The sequence below is a fragment of the Salmo salar genome, chromosome ssa16 (genome assembly GCF_905237065.1).
Source record: "Salmo salar chromosome ssa16, Ssal_v3.1, whole genome shotgun sequence".
Lineage (NCBI taxonomy): Eukaryota > Metazoa > Chordata > Actinopteri > Salmoniformes > Salmonidae > Salmo > Salmo salar.
In genome coordinates, this window is record NC_059457.1 from 72,804,214 (window position 1) to 72,826,206 (window position 21,993).

The 21,993-nt window shown below is 44.0% G+C and overlaps 1 protein-coding gene across 3 annotated transcripts; it reads left to right on the top strand.

Moving 5' to 3' along the window:
* The first annotated feature begins 5,125 nt into the window (after window positions 1-5,125).
* On the top strand, window positions 5,126-21,965 carry LOC106574483 (nardilysin). 3 transcript variants are annotated; one of them, XM_045697708.1, is made up of 32 exons: window positions 5,126-5,299; window positions 6,591-6,815; window positions 7,125-7,356; window positions 7,458-7,539; window positions 7,727-7,880; window positions 7,977-8,050; window positions 8,149-8,244; window positions 8,489-8,611; window positions 8,784-8,841; window positions 8,927-9,000; window positions 9,183-9,252; window positions 11,366-11,443; window positions 11,605-11,725; window positions 11,981-12,039; window positions 12,513-12,567; window positions 12,652-12,756; window positions 12,939-13,062; window positions 14,733-14,819; window positions 14,892-15,011; window positions 18,342-18,393; window positions 18,797-18,947; window positions 19,022-19,149; window positions 19,248-19,413; window positions 19,524-19,555; window positions 19,692-19,830; window positions 20,010-20,057; window positions 20,169-20,221; window positions 20,534-20,617; window positions 20,764-20,854; window positions 20,933-21,049; window positions 21,198-21,287; window positions 21,640-21,965. In XM_045697708.1, exons 1-32 carry the CDS (start codon window positions 5,247-5,249, stop codon window positions 21,868-21,870), a joined length of 3,372 nt encoding a protein of 1,123 aa, XP_045553664.1. In that variant the 5' UTR covers window positions 5,126-5,246; the 3' UTR covers window positions 21,871-21,965. The 3 variants fall into 3 exon arrangements, with proteins under 3 accessions (XP_045553664.1, XP_045553666.1, XP_045553665.1); XM_045697710.1 differs by lacking the exon at window positions 5,126-5,299 and adding an exon at window positions 5,554-5,658; XM_045697709.1 differs by lacking the exon at window positions 5,126-5,299 and adding an exon at window positions 6,167-6,451.
* The last annotated feature ends 28 nt before the right edge of the window (window positions 21,966-21,993 follow it).

Sequence of the window (21,993 nt, forward strand, 5' to 3'; positions counted from 1 at the left end):
TCACTGCCTCATTGCCTGCGTCAGTAATGGGTCCACGGTCAAATGACCATCCCTCATCACAGTCAAACGCTCCCTAAAACACTTCAGCGAGCAGGCCTTTCTAATCGACCTGGCCCGGGTATCGTGGAAAGATATTGACCTCTGTCCATCAGTAGAGGATGCCTGGTTATTCTTTAAAAGTGCTTTCCTCACCATCTTAAATTAGCATGCCCCATTCAAAAAATGTAGAACCAGGAACAGATATAGCCCCTTGGTTCACCCAGACTTGACTGCCCTTGACCAACACAAAAACATCCTGTGGTGTACTGCATTAGCATCAAAAAGCCCCCGCGATATGCACATTTTCAGGGAAGTCAGGAACCAATATACATAGGCAGTTAGGAAAGCAAAGGATAGCTTTTTCAAGCAGAAATTTACATCCTGTAGCACAAACTCCAAAAAGATCTGGGCCACTGTAAAGTCCATGGAGAAAAAGATCACCTCCTCCCAGCTGCCCACTGCACTGAGGATAGGAAACACTGTCACCACCGATAAATCCACGATTATCGAGAATTTCAATAAGCATTTTTCAACGGCTGGCCATGCTTTCCACCTGGCTACCCCTACCCCGGTCAACAGCTCTGCACCTCCCACAGCAACTTGCCCAAGCCTCCCCCATTTCTCCTTCACCCAAACACAGATAGCTGATGTTCTGAAAGAGCTGCAAAATCTGGACCCCTACAAATCAGCTTGGCTAGACAATCTGGACCCTCTCTTTCTAAAATTATCTGCCGCAATTGTTGCAACCCCTATTACTAGCCTGTTCAACCTCTCTTTTGTATCGTCTGAGATCCCCAAAGATTGGAAAGCTGCCACGGTCATCCCCTCTTCAAAGGGGGAGACACTCTAGACCCAAACTGTTACAGACCTATATCTATCCTACCCTGCCTTTCTAAGGTCTTCGAAAGCCAAGTTAACAAACAGATCACCGACCATTTCGAATCCCACCGTACCTTCTCCGCTATGCAATCTGGTTTCCGAGCTGGTCATGGGTGCACCTCAGCCACGCTCAAGGTCCTAAACGATATCATAATCGCCATCGACAAAAGACAATACTGTGCACCCGTATCCATCGACCTGGCCAAGGCTTTCGACTCTGTCAATCACCACATTCTTATCGGCAGACTCAACAGCCTTGGTTTCTCAAATGACTGCCTCGCCTGGTTCAACAACTACTTCTCAGATAGAGTTCAGTGTGTCAAATGGGAGGGCCTGTTGTCCGGACCTCTGCCAATCTCTATGGGGGTGCCATAGGGTTCAATTCTCGGGCCGACTCTTTTCTTTGTATACATCAATGATGTTGTTCTTGCTGCTGGTAATTCTCTGATCCACCTCTACGCAAACGACACCATTCTGTATATTTCTGGCCCTTCTTTGGACACTGTGTTAACTAACCTCCAGACAAGCTTCAATGCCATACAACTCTCCTTCCGTGGGCTCCAACTGCTCTTAAATGCAAGTAAAACTAAATGCATGCTCTTCAACCGATCGCTGCCCGCATCTGCCCACCCGCCTAGCATCACTACACTGGACTGTTCTGACTTAGAATATGTGGACAACTACAAACACCTAGGTGTCTGGTTAGACTGTAAACTCTCCTTCCAGACTCATATTAAGCATCTCCAATCCAAAATTGAATCTAGAATCGGCTTCCTATTTCACAACAAATCCTCTTTCCCTCATGCTGCCAAACATACCCTCGTAAAACTGATTATCCTATCGATCCTTGACTTCGGCAATGTCATTTACAAAATAGCCTCCAACACCCTACTCAGCAAATTGGATGCAGTCTATCACAGTGCCATCCGTTCCGTCACCAAAGCCCCATATACTACCCACCACTGCGACCTGTATGCTCTCGTTGGCTGGACCTCGCTTCATATTCATCGCCAAACCCACTGGCTCCAGGTCATCTATAAGTCCTTGCTTGTTAAAGCCCCGCCTTATCTCAGCTCACTGGTCACCATAGCAACACCCACCTGTAGCACGTGCTCCAGCAGGTATATTTCACTGGTCACCCCCAATGCCAATTCCTCCTTTGGCCACCTTTCCTTCCAGTTCTCTGCTGCCAATCACTGGAACAAATTGCAAAAATCACTGAAGCTGGAGACTCATATCTCCCTCATTATCTTTAAGCATCAGCTATCAGAGAAGCTTACAGATCATTGCACCTGTACGTAGCCCATCTGTAAATAGCCCATCCAACTACCTCATCCCTATAGTGTTATTTTTTTTTGTGTTTTTTTTTTGCTCCACAGTATCTCTATTGCACATTCATCTTCTGCACATCTCACTCCAGTGTTTATTTGCGAAATTGTAATTATTTTGCCACTATGGCCTATTTATTGCCTTACCTCCCTAATCTTACTTCACACACTGCATATAGACTTTTGTATTGTGTTATTGACTGTACGTTTGTTTATTCCATGTGTAACTCTGTGTTGTTGTTTGTGTCACACTGCTTTGCTTTATCTTGGCCAGGTCGCAGTTGTAAATGAGAACTTGTTCTCAACTGGCCTACCTGGTTAAATAAAGGTGGAATAAAAAATGTAAAAAATACTGTATGTGGGAATGTCATACGTCCGTCTTGTAGTGTTGGTACATGGAATATTCCTCAACTGCATATATCATAAATTGCTATTGCAAATAGAAGTATTATGTTCAACAACTGACATTTTCAGATCTTATTTTGACAAACACTTTGGTGCTTCCAATTCATTCTCTGTTGTCATAGATTTGGTGGACACTGTCATCTGTGATCTTTGTGATATGACTTTCTTTAAGCCCGTACTGATGAAACTGTCACTTCATATGTTTTTCTTAAAGTCTACAAACGCTCTACATTTATTCACTCTGTGATAGCGTTGGATCCTATATGTTACTTTATTATTGTCCTGTAAATGGTTCAGCGCCTATAATTTAGGCTGTGTGTAGAATGTGGCATAAAGGAAATGACCTCTACTAATAAATTACTACTAGATTATAGGGATAAGGAAAACAGCATACAAGTTTGGCTTGTGTATTCATTTGCCTATAACTAATCATAATTCCATTATGTTTACATAAAAAGGAGAATACTTCAAAATGAGAAGATCCTGCCATGGAAAAGACGACTGGGCGGACATAAAGTGGAAAGGAGGGGAAATAACTCACACCATGCAGCAGGTCACCTTCAGCTGTGGGGTCTTTGCAATGCAGGTTTGATAGTTAAATTTTCAATAATGAATGGTTAGCTGTTTTGTGACAATTAGGTCAAAAACTCTATTTTATTTTTTGTTGTAGACGGCCAAGGACGTTGCACAGAACTTCCCCAACATCCCCTCCCAAATTGATACAGGACCTTCACAAAAACACATGGAGCAACTGCGAAAAGAAATGGCTGAGGATATACTAAAAATGTCTGGTATGTAATGACATTTAATTCAAAGTAAATGTAAATTCTTTATTTTTATGTAGTTGTGTGGGACAACCATATGTTCAGTTCATGCCTATGATTTCAGAGTTCAACAAAGCCAACAACTGCTTCATGTGAGCCACTGATAAAGAACCTGGATGTGGCCCAAAGACTGACTGGGTTAGTAACTTTATTTAACATGTTTAGAATCTTTTGACAACAGTGACGGCATGTAAGACAATTTATGATATAACACAATGGATGGCTAATTCGTCATTCGTCATACCGCATTGATATTATTTACAACGTGTTACGCTTTGTTTTGTTTTGACTGAATGTTTTGCATGTTAACGGTGGTTCCATGTGTTGTAACTAGGAATGAAGACAAAAGAGTTCAACAGAGTAAAGAACACAAACAGGAAGTGCTGTCTTTGTTGTTGAAAATGTCTGCTATACCCCATCCACACTGAAGAGGCTCTGAAATGTACATCAACCAGGGATAAAGAGAAAGTTAACGCTGTGAAATGTTTCATACTTAATTGAAGTTAAGTGTCTGTTGACATGTTGGAAAAGATTAAAGGTCTACAATTTCTGTTTAATTTGTCAATATTACATTTTTATTCATTGATTTACTGACCACCATTACTGTGGTTACATGTTCAGTATATGTATTGACCAGCAAACCCACTGCAGCCTACCTCACTAGCTCACTCTCCATCCCTGCTTTGGACAATTAATAGCATGACTCTCGTACTTTACCCTTTTCCTTTATGGTTGATATTAACGACGAAAGGAGATATTATCTGTCTCTCTCCTATTGTGTACCACTACTGTTAAATACTGTGGAAAAATAAAAAACAGGGAAAATAAGTACTTAGAACTACCAATTATTGTAGATAAATATTGAAGAAAAGGGTAAACACAACACTGGACTGAACCCCCTAATTGTCAAACGAATAATAATGTACAACAATATACGTAGACGATACATGAATAGAGGTTATGCAATATGGGTGTATATACACTGCATGCTTCTTAGGTGTGTAATTGACATGACCAAGGAGCTATTGCAAATGTGAAACTAGGAAAAATGTACGTTACACCGCGTGATTTTACAGTACACAAACAAGAGTGTGCAATATAGAAGGGTAGTCAGCGGACATTAGGTCACATGACCAAGGAGCTAATGAAATTGTACATTTTGAATTCATGTAAAATCATGTGAGATGAAAATAGACAAACTAAAGGGTGTGCAATGTGTAGGCCCACTGAGTGGGCATTCTGAACCTTGTTTGAAGTCACTAGGTCACATGACCAAGGAGCTATTGAAATTCTACATTTTGAAAAATGTATGTAAAATCATGTGAGATGAAAATGGACAACATAAAGGGTGTGCAATGTGTGTCTATGCCACCGGGTAGCTACAACCAGTTTTGAAAGTGTTAGGAGTAATGGTAGAGCTATTGAAATTTGAAAAATGTGATTTGTCACTATGTTGACGGTCCCTAACTGCTGATGGTGGACGTAAGGAAAACTACAGGGGAATATCCAACCTGAAACTGTCTTTACCTCGGTTCGCACGTTGAACTGTAAGCCTACAGACCATCAACAGACAAACTCTATCAATATCTGCCTGTTGTCGCCTACCCCCTAGCGGCTTAACACTGCCACTGGAAGGTTTGGAATTTAGGAAGCAATTTAATAGAACGTATCAATTGTATTCTACTGTATCTGCATCACAATGTACAGTAGCCTATCTCAAGCCTTTCTATGGACAAGCCAACAAGCGACTGTAACTACCTCGATGCAATGAATGAGTACTGAAAAATATAAACTCATTATGGCCTGCTGTAACGCGGGACTGTGGTAAGTATAGGTCCTGCCAGACAACTTGTCGACCCTAACCATTTTGTTGTTGCTGCTAGTGCTACAGTATTTGTTAGTTACAATGTAACAAACAGTCTTGTGTTGCTGCTACAATGTAACCACAATGTGAAGAGTAGAGAAGTTCCCACGTACCGGGTATTTTTGCCCAATCACGATCGTTCAAAGTTCCCGTAATCACGCCGTTGGGTGTGTCTGCCTTGTTTCGGAGCAATCAAATGTTGCAATGTTGAAACGCTCTTCGTTTTCGACGAATCAAGCCGCTGCTTATGGCAAAAATAATCATCCTACCTTATGCAGGGGAAACACTAGGTTCCATCCCTGTGATATCAAGAAGCAAGGTATGGAAACATCGCCGGGACCAACGCTACTTCGTTAGCTGTCAAACTTGAAAAAACACAAGTGTCATTTCTAGGATATAGAACCAATTTGAAGTATACATTCCTGTAGTAGAAACGGGGGGTTGACATGTGTTGTGTGAGTCTCTAGCCTAGAAAAGTCTGAGGCGTTTTGATAGTGTTGTCGGTCGATCGATCATTGTGAAGTAGCCTGTAGCCTGCTCTCTCTGTGTTACTGTATCTTTCATCTTATGGACATTTTGTAACAGATGTCTCGCTTGCTACAGTTTGCTGCTAGCGGTACAAGTTGGCTGACTTGCGGTGCTGACTGAGCCCACATAAAGCCCGCAGAGAGGCGAGCCGGGGACGGTGTAGTGTAGGGCACTGGGGTTGATTTTTTTAGCTGACACACAGCTGAATACGGGCGTTGGGTGAATAGATGTTATTGTTGCGCACCCCCCCCCCTCTGGCATGTTCATCATTTTTTTGACAGCTGATCAAACTAATACATAGATGTTTGCTTCACAGAGTCTTACTTTCAATCACTGTCATTTATTGCACTTCTTGACAGACATGTCATTAAAATACAATATTCGCTGGGTAGTCTAGCTTAAGCAATACTTTTAAATGAAATGAAGTCCACCCCATCACCATTGCTGTCCTTAGAGTGACACGCTGTGTCACGATGTTGGCCAGTAGAGCAGGGCTATTCAGTTCCAGACCTGCAGGGCCCAAACCCCTTTGGTTGTCATCCTTCCCTGCTAATCAGATGACTGACTCAGACCTGGCACACAAGGTGAATGGACTCTCTGCCCAATCAGTGACATGAATGAACTTCCAAGTAGAGAAGAGTCCCTCCAGACCTGGAGTTGAATAACCTGTCTATTGGTTTCCCTGAGTTCTATTCACCGTGGCTCGCTGTTGTCACCCCACAGTGCCAAAGTGTCGTCGCTATTCAGAATGCCACAGACCAACAAGTCCAGAAGTACCTCGGCCAGTGGCTCTAGTACCGGACCGGACCGAGGGGAGGAAAGAGAAGAAGAAAGAGAGGAAGCTGAGCCAGAGCCAAAGGTCCAAGTCCAGGAAGCAGGGGATGGAGGAGGAGAGAACACTGGAGACGCAGAGATCATCAAGTCCCCTAGTGACCCCAAACAGTACAGGTAACATCAACCTTTACCTTACACACCAACGTTTGTGTGTGTGTGTGAGAAAGAGAGACTGTGTGAGATAGAGAGACTGTGTGAGAGAGAGAGATTGTGTTTCTTTCCGTCCGTCTGTCTGTCTGTCTGTCTGTCTGTCTGTCTGTCTGTCTGTCTGTCTGTCTGTCTGTCTGTCTGTCTGTCTGTCTGTCTGTGAGACTCTCGCACGCAGTAAAAAGTAAACAGCTGGAGGGCCAAACTGTGTGTGTGGTTGTGTCAGCATCTTAGAATAAGAAAATAGTGTTTACCTCTGTCTAACCCCTCCCACAGGTACGTCGAGCTGACCAATGGGCTTCGAGTTCTGCTAATTTCAGACTTCACTGGTCCCGCCTCCTCTGGAGATGACGAATCAGAAGAGGAGGAGGAGGAACTGGGGGAGGAGGAAGAAGACTCAGGAGAGGGAACAGAGGACGAGTCTGAAGAAGATGAAGATGACAAGGACAGTGACTTTGATGATGACGAGGATGGAGGGAAGAGGAAGAAGGGACACTCAGAGAAACAGGTGAGAGGGTGACCTGAAGAGGAGATATCAGCACATTAGCAGCAATAGTAATAAGGGTATTGATGATTGTGTGTTTGTGTGTGTTTGTGTGTGTGTGTCAGTCTGCTGCAGCGCTGTGTGTGGGTATTGGCAGCTTCAGTGACCCCAATGACCTCCCAGGCCTCGCCCACTTCCTGGAACACAGTGAGTATGATGACCCTTGAACCTTAAGGATGAGATTGTTTGTTTTGTTGTGATAAATCTGATTCAATGCTGTGTTTGTGACACAAGGGGATATAAATAGACTTTGCTCTCCTCCCTCTCTCCTCTCTCTCTCCTCTCCTCCCTCTCTCCTCTCCTCTCCTCCCTCTCTCCTCCTCTCCTCCTGTAGTGGTGTTCATGGGCAGTGAGAAGTACCCATCAGAGAATGGTTTTGATGCCTTCTTGAAGAAACATGGGGGCAGCGACAACGCCTCCACGGACTGTGAGAGAACCGTCTTCCAGTTTGACGTCCAGAGAAAGAAATTCAGAGAGGCTCTGGACAGGTCAGCAACACACCACCATTATAGTCTCTGTGCCTTGTCTCTTGATTCGGATTAGTCCATCTGACTCTGTACCTGTCTGTGATTGGCTCTCTCCAGATGGGCCCAGTTCTTCATCTGTCCTCTGATGATCCGAGACGCCATCGACAGGGAGGTGGAAGCTGTCGACTCCGGTGAGAGGCATTCTGGGAAGAATTTTTTGTTGTTGACCTTATTCAGACCTTATGCACTGGTTATGTAGTGACCTGCTCCCCCTTCTGTCTTTTATCAGAGTACCAACTGGCCAAGCCGTCTGACTCTCACAGGAAAGAGATGTTGTTTGGGAGTCTAGCGAAGCCAGGTCACCCCATGGGCAAGTTCTGCTGGGGTGAGGGCAGACACACACACACACACACACACACACACACACACACACACACACACACACACACACACACACACACACACACACACACACACACACACACACACACACACACACACACACACACACACATGAACTACTCTGTGTACTGTGTTGTCATGTGTAAACGAGACAGATGTTGTGTTATTGTGGTATGTGACTGAGCTGTTGTCATGGTTTCCACCGGTGGTTGTCATGGTTTCCCCAGGTAACGCCCAGACTCTGAAGACAGAGCCCAGGAAAAAGAGGATCAATGTTTACAAGAGGCTCCGCTCCTTCTGGAAGAGACATTACTCTGCCCACTACATGACCCTGGCTGTGCAGTCTAAAGGTGACACACGCACGCACGCACGCACGCACGCACACACACACACACACACACACACACACACACACACACACACACACACACACACACACAGCCGCTCAGTCACACATGTAACTCTGTTGTCCTCCTCGGTGTGTGTGTGTGTGTGTGTGTGTGTGTGTGTGTGTGTGTGTAGAGAAGCTAGACACTCTAGAGGAGTGGGTGAAGGAGATCTTCAGTGGAGTGCCCAACAAGTGAGTCTCAGCTGTAGATTAATCCCTCACCATTCATATTATAATATGGCCATTTAGCGAACACTTACTGAACCCTGTTCCTCAGTGCTCAGCCCAAGCCGGACTTCTCTGAGCTGCTGGATCCCTTTGATACTCCAGCCTTCAACAAGATGTACAGAGGTAGGAACACCTGCTCTGTTGAGCTGACCTGTACAGACTTCTCTCCTGATCTCCATTAGAGCCACACAGCTTCAGTTCAGCTCAATGAAAATAGGATTTTGAATGGGAATCAATTGTTGGTCCCCAAAAATATATGCTCACAAGTAAAGTAAGACATAGCTGTGTGTGTGTGTGTGTTTCAGTTGTTCCTGTGAGGAAGGTCCATGCTCTGACCATCACCTGGTCCCTGCCTCCTCAGGAGAAACACTACAGGTAAGAAACACAACAACAGATAATTCAGCTATGACAGATAATACAGCTACGACAGATAATACAGCTATGACAGATAATACAGCTACGACAGATAATTCAGCTATGACAGATAATACAGCTATGACAGATAATTCAGCTATGACAGATAATACAGCTACGACAGATAATACAGCTACGACAGATAATTCAGCTACGACAGATAATTCAGCTACGACAGATAATTCAGCTACGACAGATAATTCAGCTATGACAGATAATACAGCTACGACAGATAATACAGCTACGACAGATAATTCAGCTACGACAGATAATTCAGCTACGACAGATAATTCAGCTACGACAGATAATTCAGCTACGACAAATAATTCAGCTATGACAGATAATACAGCTACGACAGATAATTCAGCTATGACAGATAATACAGCTACGACAGATAATACAGCTACGACAGATAATTCAGCTACGACAGATAATTCAGCTACGACAGATAATTCAGCTACGACAGATAATTCAGCTACGACAGATAATTCAGCTACGACAGATAATTCAGCTACGACAGATAATTCAGCTACGACAAATAATTCAGCTATGACAGATAATACAGCTACGACAGATAATTCAGCTATGACAGATAATACAGCTACGACAGATAATTCAGCTATGACAGATAATACAGCTACGACAGATAATACAGCTATGACAGATAATTCAGCTATGACAGATAATACAGCTATGACAGATAATACAGCTACGACAGATAATACAGCTACGACAGATAATTCAGCTATGACAGATAATTCAGCTATGACAGATAATTCAGCTACGACAGATAATACAGCTACGACAGATAATACAGCTACTACAGACAATACAGCTATTAAAGATATTACAGATAATACAGCTACTCCAGATAATACTACTCCAGATAATACAACTACTCCAGATAATACAACTACTCCAGATAATACAACTACTCCAGATTATACAGCTGCTCCAGATAATACAGCTGCTCCAGATAATACAGCTACTACAGATAATACAACTACTCCAGATAATACAGCTGCTCCAGATAATACAGCTGCTCCAGATAATACAACTGCTCCAGATAATACAGCTGCTCCAGATAATACAGCTATATAGGGAAAGGGAAAGGGGGATACCTACTCAGTTGTACAACTGAATATATTCAACTGAAATGTGTCTTCCACATTTAACCCAACCACTCTGAATCAGAGAGGTACGGGGGGCTGCCATAGTCAACATCCACGTCTTCGGCGCCCGGGGAACAGTCTTGTTCAGGGGCAGAATGACAGATTTTTACCTTGTCAGCTCGGGGATTTGATCACACAGATAATACAGCTGCTCCAGATAATACAGCTGCTACAGATAATACAGCTGCTACAGATAATACAGCTACTACAGAAAATACAGCTGCTACAGATAATACAGCTGCTACAGATAATACAGCTGCTACAGAAAATACAGCTACTCCAGATAATACAGCTGCTACAGATAATACAGCTACTACAGATAATACAGCTACTACAGATATTACAGCTGCTACAGATAATACAGCTGCTCCAGATAATACAGCTGCTCCAGATAATACAGCTACTCCAGATAATACAACTGCTCCAGATAATACAGGTATATAATACAGGTACTCCAGATAATACAGCTATTACAGGTAATACAGCTACTACATATAATGCGGCTATTACAGATAATACAGCTATTACAGATAATACAGCTACTACATATAATACAGCTACTACAGATAATACAGCTACTACAGATAATACAGCTATTACAGATAATACAGCTACTACATATAATACAGCTATTACAGATAATACAGCTATTACAGATAATACAGCTATTACAGATAATACAGCTATTACATATAATACAGCTATTACAGATAATACAGCTGCTACAGATAATACAGCTATTACAGATAATACAGCTATTACAGATAATACAGTTTTATAACACAGGAACTACAGGAGAGATACTACAGTTGATGATGCACCTCTCTCTCTGCCTCACTGTTTCTGCCTCTCTCCGCCCCCCCATCCCGTTCTCTCTCTACCTCTCTCTCTCTCTCTCTCAGGGTGAAGCCTCTCCACTACATCTCTTGGCTGATTGGTCACGAGGGCACAGGCAGCATCCTATCAATTCTCAGGAGGAAGTGAGTCAGAACTACGGCATGCAGGACTACATAACCCATAATGCACCGCTTTATAGCTATGTTTATGTGGTAACTGTGCTGAGGTGTGTGTGTGTGTGTGTGTGTGTGTGTGTGTGTGTGTGTGTGTGTGTGTGTGTGTGTGTGTGTGTGTGTGTGTGTAGGTGCTGGGCCATGGCTCTGTTTGGAGGGAACAGTGAAACAGGCTTTGACCAGAACTCTACCTACTCCATCTTCTCCATCTCCATCACACTCACTGACCAAGGATTCCAGAACTTCTACCAGGTTGGTACACACACACACACACACACATTCAAAATCCTATTTTCCCTAACCCTAATTATAACCCTAACCCTAGTTATAAACCTAAGCCTAAAATTGTATTTTTACAAGTGAGGACTGGCAAAATGTCCTCACTTCTCTGAATTTTAGTTGGCTTACAATTCTTGTGCGCACTTTTGGTACTCACAAGTATAGTAAAACGTGCATACACACACACTATTGGTACACAGTACACACATTATCTGTGTTTCTCTACAGGTGGCTCACCTGGTCTTCCAGTACCTCAAGATGATGCAGAGCCTGGGCCCCCAACAACGGTAGTGTCTCTGTGTGATTAGTGCTTCATTATAGGCATGTGAATTGCAGAATATCTGCTTTATTTATACAGTATATGAGTATCTATCTCTCTTTCTCCCTCTCTCTTTCTCCCTCTCTCTTTCTGCCTCTCTCTCTCTCCCTCTGGCTCTCTCTCTCTATGCCTATCTGTCTCTCTTTCTCTCTCTCTCTGCCTCTCTCTCTCCCCATCTCTCTCTCTCTATGCCTATCTGTCTCTCTGCCGCTCTCTCTCTGCCTCTCTCTCTGCCTCTCTCTCTGCCTCTCTCTCTCTGCCTCTCTCTCTCTCTCTCTCTGCCTCTCTCTCTCTCTCTCTCTCTCTCTCTCTCTCTCTCTGCCTCTCTCTCTCTCCCTCTGGCTCTCTCTCTCTCTCTCTCTCTCTCTCTCTCTCTCTCTCTCTCTCTCTGCCTCTCTCTCTCTCTCTCTCTCTCTCTCTCTCTCTCTCTAAGTTTTGTAGGATCTATGAAGAGATTCAAAAGATTGAAGCCAATGAGTTTCACTACCAGGAACAGGTAAATACTACTAGCATTCTCCTCCTATCTACAAGTACAGGAATGAATGCACCCAACCTACCGATGATCCCCTGTGTGTTTCAGACAGACCCTATAGAGTATGTGGAGGATATCTGTGAGAACATGCAGCTGTTTCCTAAAGAACACTTCCTCACCGGAGACCAGCTCATGTTCCAGTATTCACCTGAGGTACGGACTGTGTGTGTGTGTGTGTGTGTGTGTGTGTGTTTGTGTGTGTGTGTGTTTGTTTGTTTAGGTGATCGTTGCGGCCCTTTCCTTGCTTACTAAACTAATCTTGTGTGTGTGTGTGTGTGTGTGTGTGTGTGTGTGTGTGTGTGTGTGTGTGTGTGTGTGTGTGTGTGTGTGTGTAGGTGATCAGTGCGGCCCTGTCCTTGCTGACTCCAGACAGATCCAACCTGTTGCTGCTCTCTCCAGACCACGAAGGCCACTGTCCCCTCAGGGAGAAATGGTTTGGGACACATTACAGCGTAGAGGGTGAGATACATACATACATACATACATACATACATACATACATACATACATACATACATACCTACTACAGTGGCTTCAGAAAATATTCACATCACTTGACCTATTCCACGTTTTGTTGTGTTACAGCCTGAATTCAAAATGGATTAAATATATGTTTTTCTCTCACCCATCTACACACCATACCCATAATGACAAACTGAAAACATGTTTTTAGAAATGTATTGAAAATGAAGTACAGAAATATCTAGTTTACAGAGTTATTCACATCCCTGAGTCAATACATGTTAGAATCACCTTTGGCAGTGATTACAGCTGTGAGTCTTTCTGGGTAAGTCTCTAAGAGCTTTGTACACCTGGATTGTACAATATTTGCACATTATTCCTATTAAAATTCTTCAAGCTCTGTCAAGTTGGTTGTTGATCATTGCTAGACAGCCATTTCACATCTTGCCATAGATTTTCAAGACGATTTTAAGTCAAAACTGTAACTAGGCCATTCAGGAATATTCAATATCGTCTTGGTAAACAACTCTAGTGTAGATTTGTGTTTTAGGTTAATGTCCTGTTGAAAGGTGAATTTGTCTCCCAGTGTCTGTTGGAAAGCAGACTGAACCAGGTTTTCCTCTAGGATATTGCCGGTGCTTTGCTCTATTCCGTTTATTTTTATCCTAGTCATGCCGTTGACAAGCATACCGATAACATGATGCAGCCACCACCATGCTTGAAAATATGAAGAGTGGTACTCAGTGATGTGTTAGATTTGGACCAAACATAACACTTTGTATTCAGGACATAAAGTTTATTTCTTTGCCACATGTTTTGCAGTTTTACTTTAATGCCTTAATGGAAGCAGGATGCATGTTTTGGAATATATTTTTATTCTGTACAGGCTAGTGTTGTGGAGTAATAACTACAATGTTGTTGATACATTCTCAGTTTTCTCCTATCACAGCCATTAAACTCTGGTTTCCTTCCTCTCTGGCAACTGGGTTAGAAAGGACACTTGTATCTTTGTAGTGACTGGGTCTATTGATACACCATCCAAAGTGTAATTAATAACTTCACCATGCTCAAAGTGATATTCAATCTCTGTTTATTTTATTTTTATACCCATCTACCAATGGTACCCTTCTTTGCGAAGCATTGGAAAACCTCCCTGGTCTTTGTGGTTGAATCTGTGCTTGAAATGTACTGCTCAACCGAGGGACCTTACAGATAATTGTATGTGTGGGGTACAGAGATGAGGTAGTTATTAAAAAATCATGTTAAACACTATTATTGCACACGGAGTGAGTCCATGCAATTTATTCTGTGACTTGTTAAGCACATGTTTACTCCTGATCGTATTTAGGCTTTTAGGGGTCAAATACGTATTTATTCAAGACATTTCAGCTTTTCATTATTAATTAGTTTGTTACATTTAAAAAAAAACATTATTCCACTTTGACATTATGGGGCATTGTGTGTAGACCAGTGACACAACATCTAAATGTAATCCATTTTAAATTCAGGCTGTAACACAACAAAATGTGGAAAAAGTGAAGATGTATGTATACTTTCTGAAGGCACTGTATGTGTTTGCATTATTAGAGGACCAGATCATATCAACATGGTCCCAATATGTAGAGAAAGAGAGAGAGTGTCCTGATAGTTGTCTCTTCTCTGTCCAGATATCCAGCAGGAGTGGAGAGAGCGCTGGAACGGAGACTTTGAGCTCAGCTCTGACCTGCACCTCCCTGTCGAGAACAAGTTCATCGGTTAGTGTGTGTGTGTGTGTTTGTGTGTTGTGAACCTTCCTAATGTGTTTATATTTTGTGTCTTCCTTCCAGCGACTGATTTCAGCCTGAAGCAGTCTGACTGTCCTGATACTGAGCTGCCAGTCAGAGTAACTGCCAACGACCGAGGATGCCTCTGGTACAAGAAGGACAACAAGTTCAACATACCCAAAGGTGTGTGTTAGGGCTGTGGCGGTCATGGAATTTTGGATGATGGTAATTGGCCAGCCAAATAACGCGATTTCCGTAATAACCATTTGAATAGTATTTTTTTTTTTTTAATGGAATGGGCGTCCCCATTGAAGTCAATGATGGCATCATGGATGGACTGGCAATCATTGCGAGTGTACCCACAGGAGCAAAGCAGGAAGTGTACTCATCAATATGTGCCGTGATTTATTCATTCAACCACAGAGGAAGAGGCGAAGCGAGAGGGTTTACTCCGCCCAAATTCTATCCACGAAAATAAGACCAAGAAGTGAGGAATTTTTTTGTATGGAGGTCAATGAGAAAGTGTTGAATTTGGTCAACAACAAAAATCGAATTGCTATATTGCTACGTGAGGCTTATTTGATGAAATATATGTTTCGTAATGGTTAGGTTGTTACGAATGCTCTGGTATAAGTGGACGCACGTGGAATTTGGCCAGGTTTGAAAAAAACAACTTTATATCAGTTGTGCCTGTTGTTCACACACACACACGTATCTGCCCTCTCATTGGCTAGAATGGTCCCACCTGAATGCCTTTCATATTTGAGGACATATATTTCCATTGTTAGAGCGGTCACTCCACTATCTTGTCAATATAATTGAAAATCTTTGATTCAACTCAACTGACGTTAGAAAAAATGCATTTCATTACAAGAGCCACATCAGTGAACGTCATTTGAATGAACATTCTACATTACCATGGAAGTCATTACTTCACAATACCATGCAGCCGTCCCTAGTGTACCCATGAGTTTACCAGTCAAATTGCCAGGGTAAGAAATTCCAAGCATATAGATCCTATTAAATGATTATTCTAATTGATAATTCTATGGTTCCAAGCCCGTTCTTTTCGTGTGTGCTGCTGTTTCCTAGGCAACCGAAGACTTGTTTGCTACAACACCTTGCTTGTTTCAACTAGGAGCAACGACGTTTCATCACGCTGTTTAGAGTACATGTTACAGCAGAAACAGACTCCACTGCACAAATTCCAGGCCGTCCTCTTCGTACCCCAAAAACAAAAATGACGACGGTTATTTTATTTTCATAATGGTTTTCATCCATACAGTAATTGTGCCAGCCCTAGTGTGTGTCTGTGAAGTGTGTGTTTCAAAGTAACTACTTTATAACACACACACACAATCTGGCGTCAATGTCCACATGTTCTCTTAAAGGACAATTCCACCCAAAAACTTTTGGTATTTGTTTCATTAGTCCATTGTTGATATAGTCCATGTCAGCAGTTTATCATTTGCATCATACTGGCTTGAATTTCTGTATTTTGAATGTTATTTATCTTGAAAACGTGATTGCTGACATGCAAAACATTTTGGGACTATATCAACAAAGGACTAGTGAAACAAATACCAAAATATTGTTTTTGAGTGGAGTTTTGCTTTAATGTCTATCTGGTACAGCCAGTAGAAAACTGTCCGCCACTCTGACCCTGGTTCCTCTCTAGGTTTCTTCATAGGTTCCTTTCTCCTAGGGTGTTTTTCCTGGCAACTGTTCTTCTGCTGATGTACAGTGAGGGGAAAAAGTATTTGATCCCCTGCCGATTTTGTACGTTTGCCCACTGACAAAGAAATTATCAGTCTATAATTTGAATGGTAGGTTTATTTGAACAGTGAGAGACAGAATAACAACAAAAAAATCAAGAAAAGCGCATGTCAAAAATGTTATAAATTGATTTGCATTTTAATGAGGGAAATAAGTATTTGACCCCTCTGCAAAACATGACTTAGTACTTGGTGGCAAAACCCTTGTTGGCAATCCCAGAGGTCAGACGTTTCTTGTAGTTGGCCACCAGGTTTGCACACATCTCAGGAGGGATTTTGTCCCACTCCTCTTTGCAGATATTTTCCAAGTCATTAAGATTTCGAGGTTGACGTTTGGCAACTCGAACCTTCAACTCCCTCCACAGATTTTCTATGGGATTAAGGTCTGCAGACTGGCTAGGCCACTCCAGGACCTTAATGTGCTTCTTCTTGAGCCACTCCTTTGTTGCCTTTGCCGTGTGTTTTGGGTCATTGTCATGGTGGAATACCCATCCACGACCCATTTTCAATGCCCTGGCTGAGGGAAGGAGTTTCTCACCCAAGATTTGACGGTACATGGCCCTGTCCATCATCCCTTTGATGCGGTGAAGTTGTCCTGTCCCCTTAGCAGAAAAACACCCCCAAGCATAATGTTTCCACCTCCATGTTTGACGGTAGGGATGGTGTTCTTGGGGTCATAGGCAGCATTCCTCCTCCAAACACGGCCAGTTGAGTTGATGCCAAAGAGCTCCATTTTGGTCTCATCTGACCACAACACTTTCACCCAGTTGTCCTCTGAATCATTCAGATGTTCATTGGCAAACTTCAGACGGGCATGTATATGTGCTTTCTTGAGCAGGGGGACCTTGCGGGCGCTGCAGGATTTCAGTCCTTCACGGCGTAGTGTGTTACCAATTGTTTTCTTGGTGACTATGGTCCCAGCTGCCTTGAGATCATTGAAAAGATCCTCCCATGTAGTTCTGGGCTGATTCCTCACCGTTCTCATGATCATTGCAACTCCACGAGGTGAGATCTTGCATGGAGCCCCAGGCCAAGGGAGATTGACAGTTCTTTTGTGTTTCTTCCATTTGCGAATAATCGCACCAACTGTTGTCACCTTCTCACCAAGCTGCTTGGCGATGGTCTTGTAGCCCATTCCAGCCTTGTGTAGGTCTACAATCTTGTTCCTGACATCCTTGGAGAGCTCTTTGGTCTTGGCCATGGTGGAGAGTTTGGAATCTGATCGATTGATTGCTTCTGTGGACAGGTGTCTTTTTTACAGGTAACAAGCTGTGGTTAGGAGCACTCCCTTTAAGAGTGTGCTCCTAATCTCAGCTCGTTACCTGTATAAAAGACACCTGGGAGCCAGAAATCTTTCTGATTGAGAGGGGGTCAAATACTTATTTCCCTCATTAAAATGCAAATCAATTTATAACATTTTTGACATGCGTTTTTCTGGATATTTTTGTTGTTATTCTGTCTCTCACTGTTCAAATAAACCTACCATTCAAATTATAGACTGATCATTTCTTTGTCAGTGGGCAAACGTACTAAATCAACAGGGGATCGAATACTGTTTTCGCTCACTGTATAAAGGGCTTTATAAAATACATTTGATTGAGTTACTACAACAGTGAACAATTAAAATGGTCAATAACTTTGCTATTTCATTGATCTGTCGTTTCTACTCTCTCTCCGTTGAAAGGACGTTTCCTCTCTCTCCTTTGCTGATCTGATGTTTCTTCTTTCTCTCCTTCAGCGTACATCCGCTTCCATCTTATCTCTCCGGTCATCCAGCAGTCAGCCAAGAAGTAAGTCCAGGGTTTAGTTAGCCATTAGCCAACAAGTGTTTCACGGGTAGAGATTGTGCTAAAATCGTTAGCCTCTCGAGAATGCAGCCATAGTTAGGAACTGTTTTACACCATTTTTTTATCCTGTTTCTCTCTGCTTATCTCCCTCTCTCCACCCGCCCCTTCCTCTCTCCACTCTCTCTCATCCCCAACCCTCCTTTCCCCCTCTCTCTGCTTATCTCCCTCTCTCCACTCTCTCTCATCCCCAACCCTCCTTTCCCCCTCTCTCTCTCCCTCCCTCCCACCCTTCTCTCTACCCGCCCCTTCCTCCCTCCCTCTCTCTCTCTCTCTCTCTCTCTCTCTCTCTCACCCTGCCCCTCTGCTCTCTCTCTCCCCTCCCCCCCTCTCTCTCTCCCCTCCCTAGCCTGGTGTTATTTGACCTGCTAGTGAACATACTGGGTCATAACCTAGCAGAACCAGCCTACGAGGCTGACGTGGCCCAGCTGGACTACAAGCTGTCAGTAGGAGAACACGGACTGGTTATCAAGGTCAAGGGCTTCAACCACAAACTGCCTGTGAGTTAGACCCAGACACACTGCACCGCACGCCGCGCCACACACTCCACACTCACACACTCCCTCCTCTGTAGCTCCTGTTCCATCTGATCCTGGACCATCTGGCTGACTTCTCTGCCTGTCAAGATGTCTTCAGTATGTTCTCTGAGCAGCTCAAAAAGACCTACTTCAACATCCTCATACGACCTGAGAAACTGGGCAAGTACGTCACGTGTGTGTGTGTGTGTGGGTCGATTTGTTGGCGTGTGTCCCATCTCACCGTTGTCTTCTCTCTCTCTCTCACCAAACACACACTCTCAGGGACGTGCGTTTGTTGGTCCTGGAGCATGGTCGCTGGTCCATGGTAGAGAAGTACCAGGCGCTGGCAGACGGTGGTCTGACTGTAGAGGAACTGATGGAGTTCAGCAGAACCTTCAAGACCCAGCTCTATGCAGAGGGACTGGTGCAGGGGAACTTCACTAGCCAGGTGACTGGACCATGAAAACACACACACATTACACACCCTTTCCACAAAACCCTCTTACCCTCTTGTATGATTTCTGCTGTTTATTAAAGTGGGATCTGTTTTCTCTACAGGAGTCAATCCAGTTCCTGCAGTACATCACTGAGTAAGTTTACACACACACACACACACACACACACACACACACACACACACACACACACACACACACACACACACACACACACACACACAACTAACTATCTTTGCTGTCCTCTCGCTGTCCCTTGTCTGTCTGTCAGTAAGCTGCAGTTCTCCAAGCTGCCAGCAGAGGTCCCAGTGTTGTTCAGAGTGGTGGAGCTGCCTCTGAAACAGCACCTCTGTAAGGTCAAAGCACTGAACAAGGGAGACGCCAACTCAGAGGTCACAGTCTACTACCAGGTACACACACACACACACACACACACACACACACACACACACACACACACACACACACACACACACACACACACACACACACACTGGTACAATTCATCTGTTCATGACTGATTGACTCGCCTCTGACATTCATTCATTCTCTTCTCTTCCTCTCCCCTTCTCCCTCTCTCTCTCTCCAGTCTGGTCTGAAAAACCTCAGAGAACACACACTGATGGAGCTGCTGGTGGTGAGTACACCAACAAGCGTTCATCATTTCATCCCCTAACCCTTCATCCCTTCTTCCTCCTATCCTCTGACCTCTGTGTTGTTGATATTGTTGTTATTGTTGTGGTTCCAGATGCACATGGAGGAGCCCTGCTTTGACTTCCTCAGGACAAAAGAGACTCTGGGGTCAGTGTCTGTTTTTCCCTCTTCTCTGTCTGTCTGGTGACTAAATAGACCATGGAACCTCTGGAAAGAGTAGGAGTGTTAACCCCAGTGTCCCAACCTTCCTGAGTGTCCCAACCTTCCTGAGTGTCCCGACCTTCCGGAGTGTCCCGACCTTCCGGAGTGTCCCAACCTTCCTGAGTGTCCCAACCTTCCTGAGTGTCCCAACCTTCCTCGGCGTCCCAGTGTCTAAACCTTCTCCAGCTTCCAATTGGCTCAGTCAACTTAAACCCCTCTCTCTCCCTCCGTCTCTCTCCCTCCGTCTCTCTCCTCCAGGTATCATGTTTATCCAACCTGCAGAAACACATCTGGAGTCCTGGGCTTCTCTGTCACGGTGGAAACACAGGCCACCAAGTTCAAGTGAGGTCCTCATACTGACCGTATGAACCAATGACATTGTGCACTGCAGTGACTTTGATGTGGTCTTCCCGAGACTAGAAGTACTATCTCTTCTCTCTCTCTCCATCTCTTCTCTCTCTCATCTCTTCTCTCCATCTCTCTTTCAGTACTGAGCTGGTAGAGTTGAAGATAGAGGAGTTTCTGTCTTCCTTTGGAGAGAAGTTGAGTGCTCTGACTGAGAGTGCCTTCAACACACAGGTGTGTGTGTCTGACTGACTATATATCTGAGTGTACTGGAGTTTACTTGTTAAGGTGTGTGTGTGTGTGTGTGTACAGGTGACTGCGCTGGTCAACCTAAAGGAGTGTGAGGACACACACCTGGGAGAGGAGGTGGACAGGAACTGGGCCGAGGTCGCTACACAGCAGTATGTCTTCAACAGGCTTCACAGAGAGGTGAGACACACACACACCGGACAATTCAGTTCTTCTGTTTTTGTGGTGTGTGCAGAATTTTGTAGTTGCTGCAGTAGTTGCTTTCTGTAGTTGCTGCAGACGTTTCATGTGCGACTGCGTGTGCGTACGTGTTTGTGTGTGTGAGTAGATTGAGGCCCTGAAGCAGATGACCAGAGCAGAGCTGGTATCCTGGTATCTGGAGCACCGCGGACACAACTGCAGAAAACTCAGTGTACATGTAAGTGTGTATGTGTGTGTGTATAGGTGAGCAGTGTGTGTGTGTGTGTGTGTGTGTGTGTGTGTGTGTGTGTGTGTGTGTGTGTGTATAGGTGAGCAGTGTTTGTGCGTGTATAGGTGAGCAGTGTGTATGTGTGTGTGTATAGGTGAGCAGTGTGTGTGTGTGTATAGGTGAGCAGTGTGTATGTGTGTGTGTATAGGTGAGCAGTGTGTGTGTGTGTATAGGTGAGCAGTGTGTATGTGTGTGTGTATAGGTGAGCAGTGTGTATGTGTGTGTGTATAGGTGAGCAGTGTGTGTGTGTGTATAGGTGAGCAGTGTGTGCGTGCGCTCTAACATCGACCTCCCTCCCTAGGTGGTGGGTTTTGGGCCGGAGGAGGGCGACCCCCCAGGAGATGACAAGCAGAGTCGTCGTGGCAACGGAGAGCGGGATGAGGAAGAGAGCGGCAGTTCGTCCTACGGAGAAGTGTCCAAACTGACCTTCCTCCCCGCCTCGCCCAAGATGGCCGCCGCTACAGCCATCATGGACATTCCTTCATTTACCCAGAGCCTTACCCTCTTCCCATACCACAAGATCATCCAATAGACTACCAATATCTATTTTCACAATATTTCTTTCAAACTCTCTCTCCTTCATTGCCTGACCATAACATCATCTAATAAACTCTATGAGATACACTATCACTGTCTTTGGGGCTGACTCTCTCTA

Excerpts from the sequence above, each read along its gene's own strand:
- LOC106574483 (XM_045697708.1), top strand. The coding sequence starts at position 5,247 with ATGAGTACTGAAAAATATAAACTCATTATGGCCTGCTGTAACGCGGGA. Across the intron at positions 5,300-6,590 it reads TGCTGTAACGCGGGACTGTG|TGCCAAAGTGTCGTCGCTAT; the intron begins GTAAGTATAGGT and ends GTCACCCCACAG. Across the intron at positions 19,414-19,523 it reads AGGGGAACTTCACTAGCCAG|GAGTCAATCCAGTTCCTGCA; the intron begins GTGACTGGACCA and ends TTTTCTCTACAG.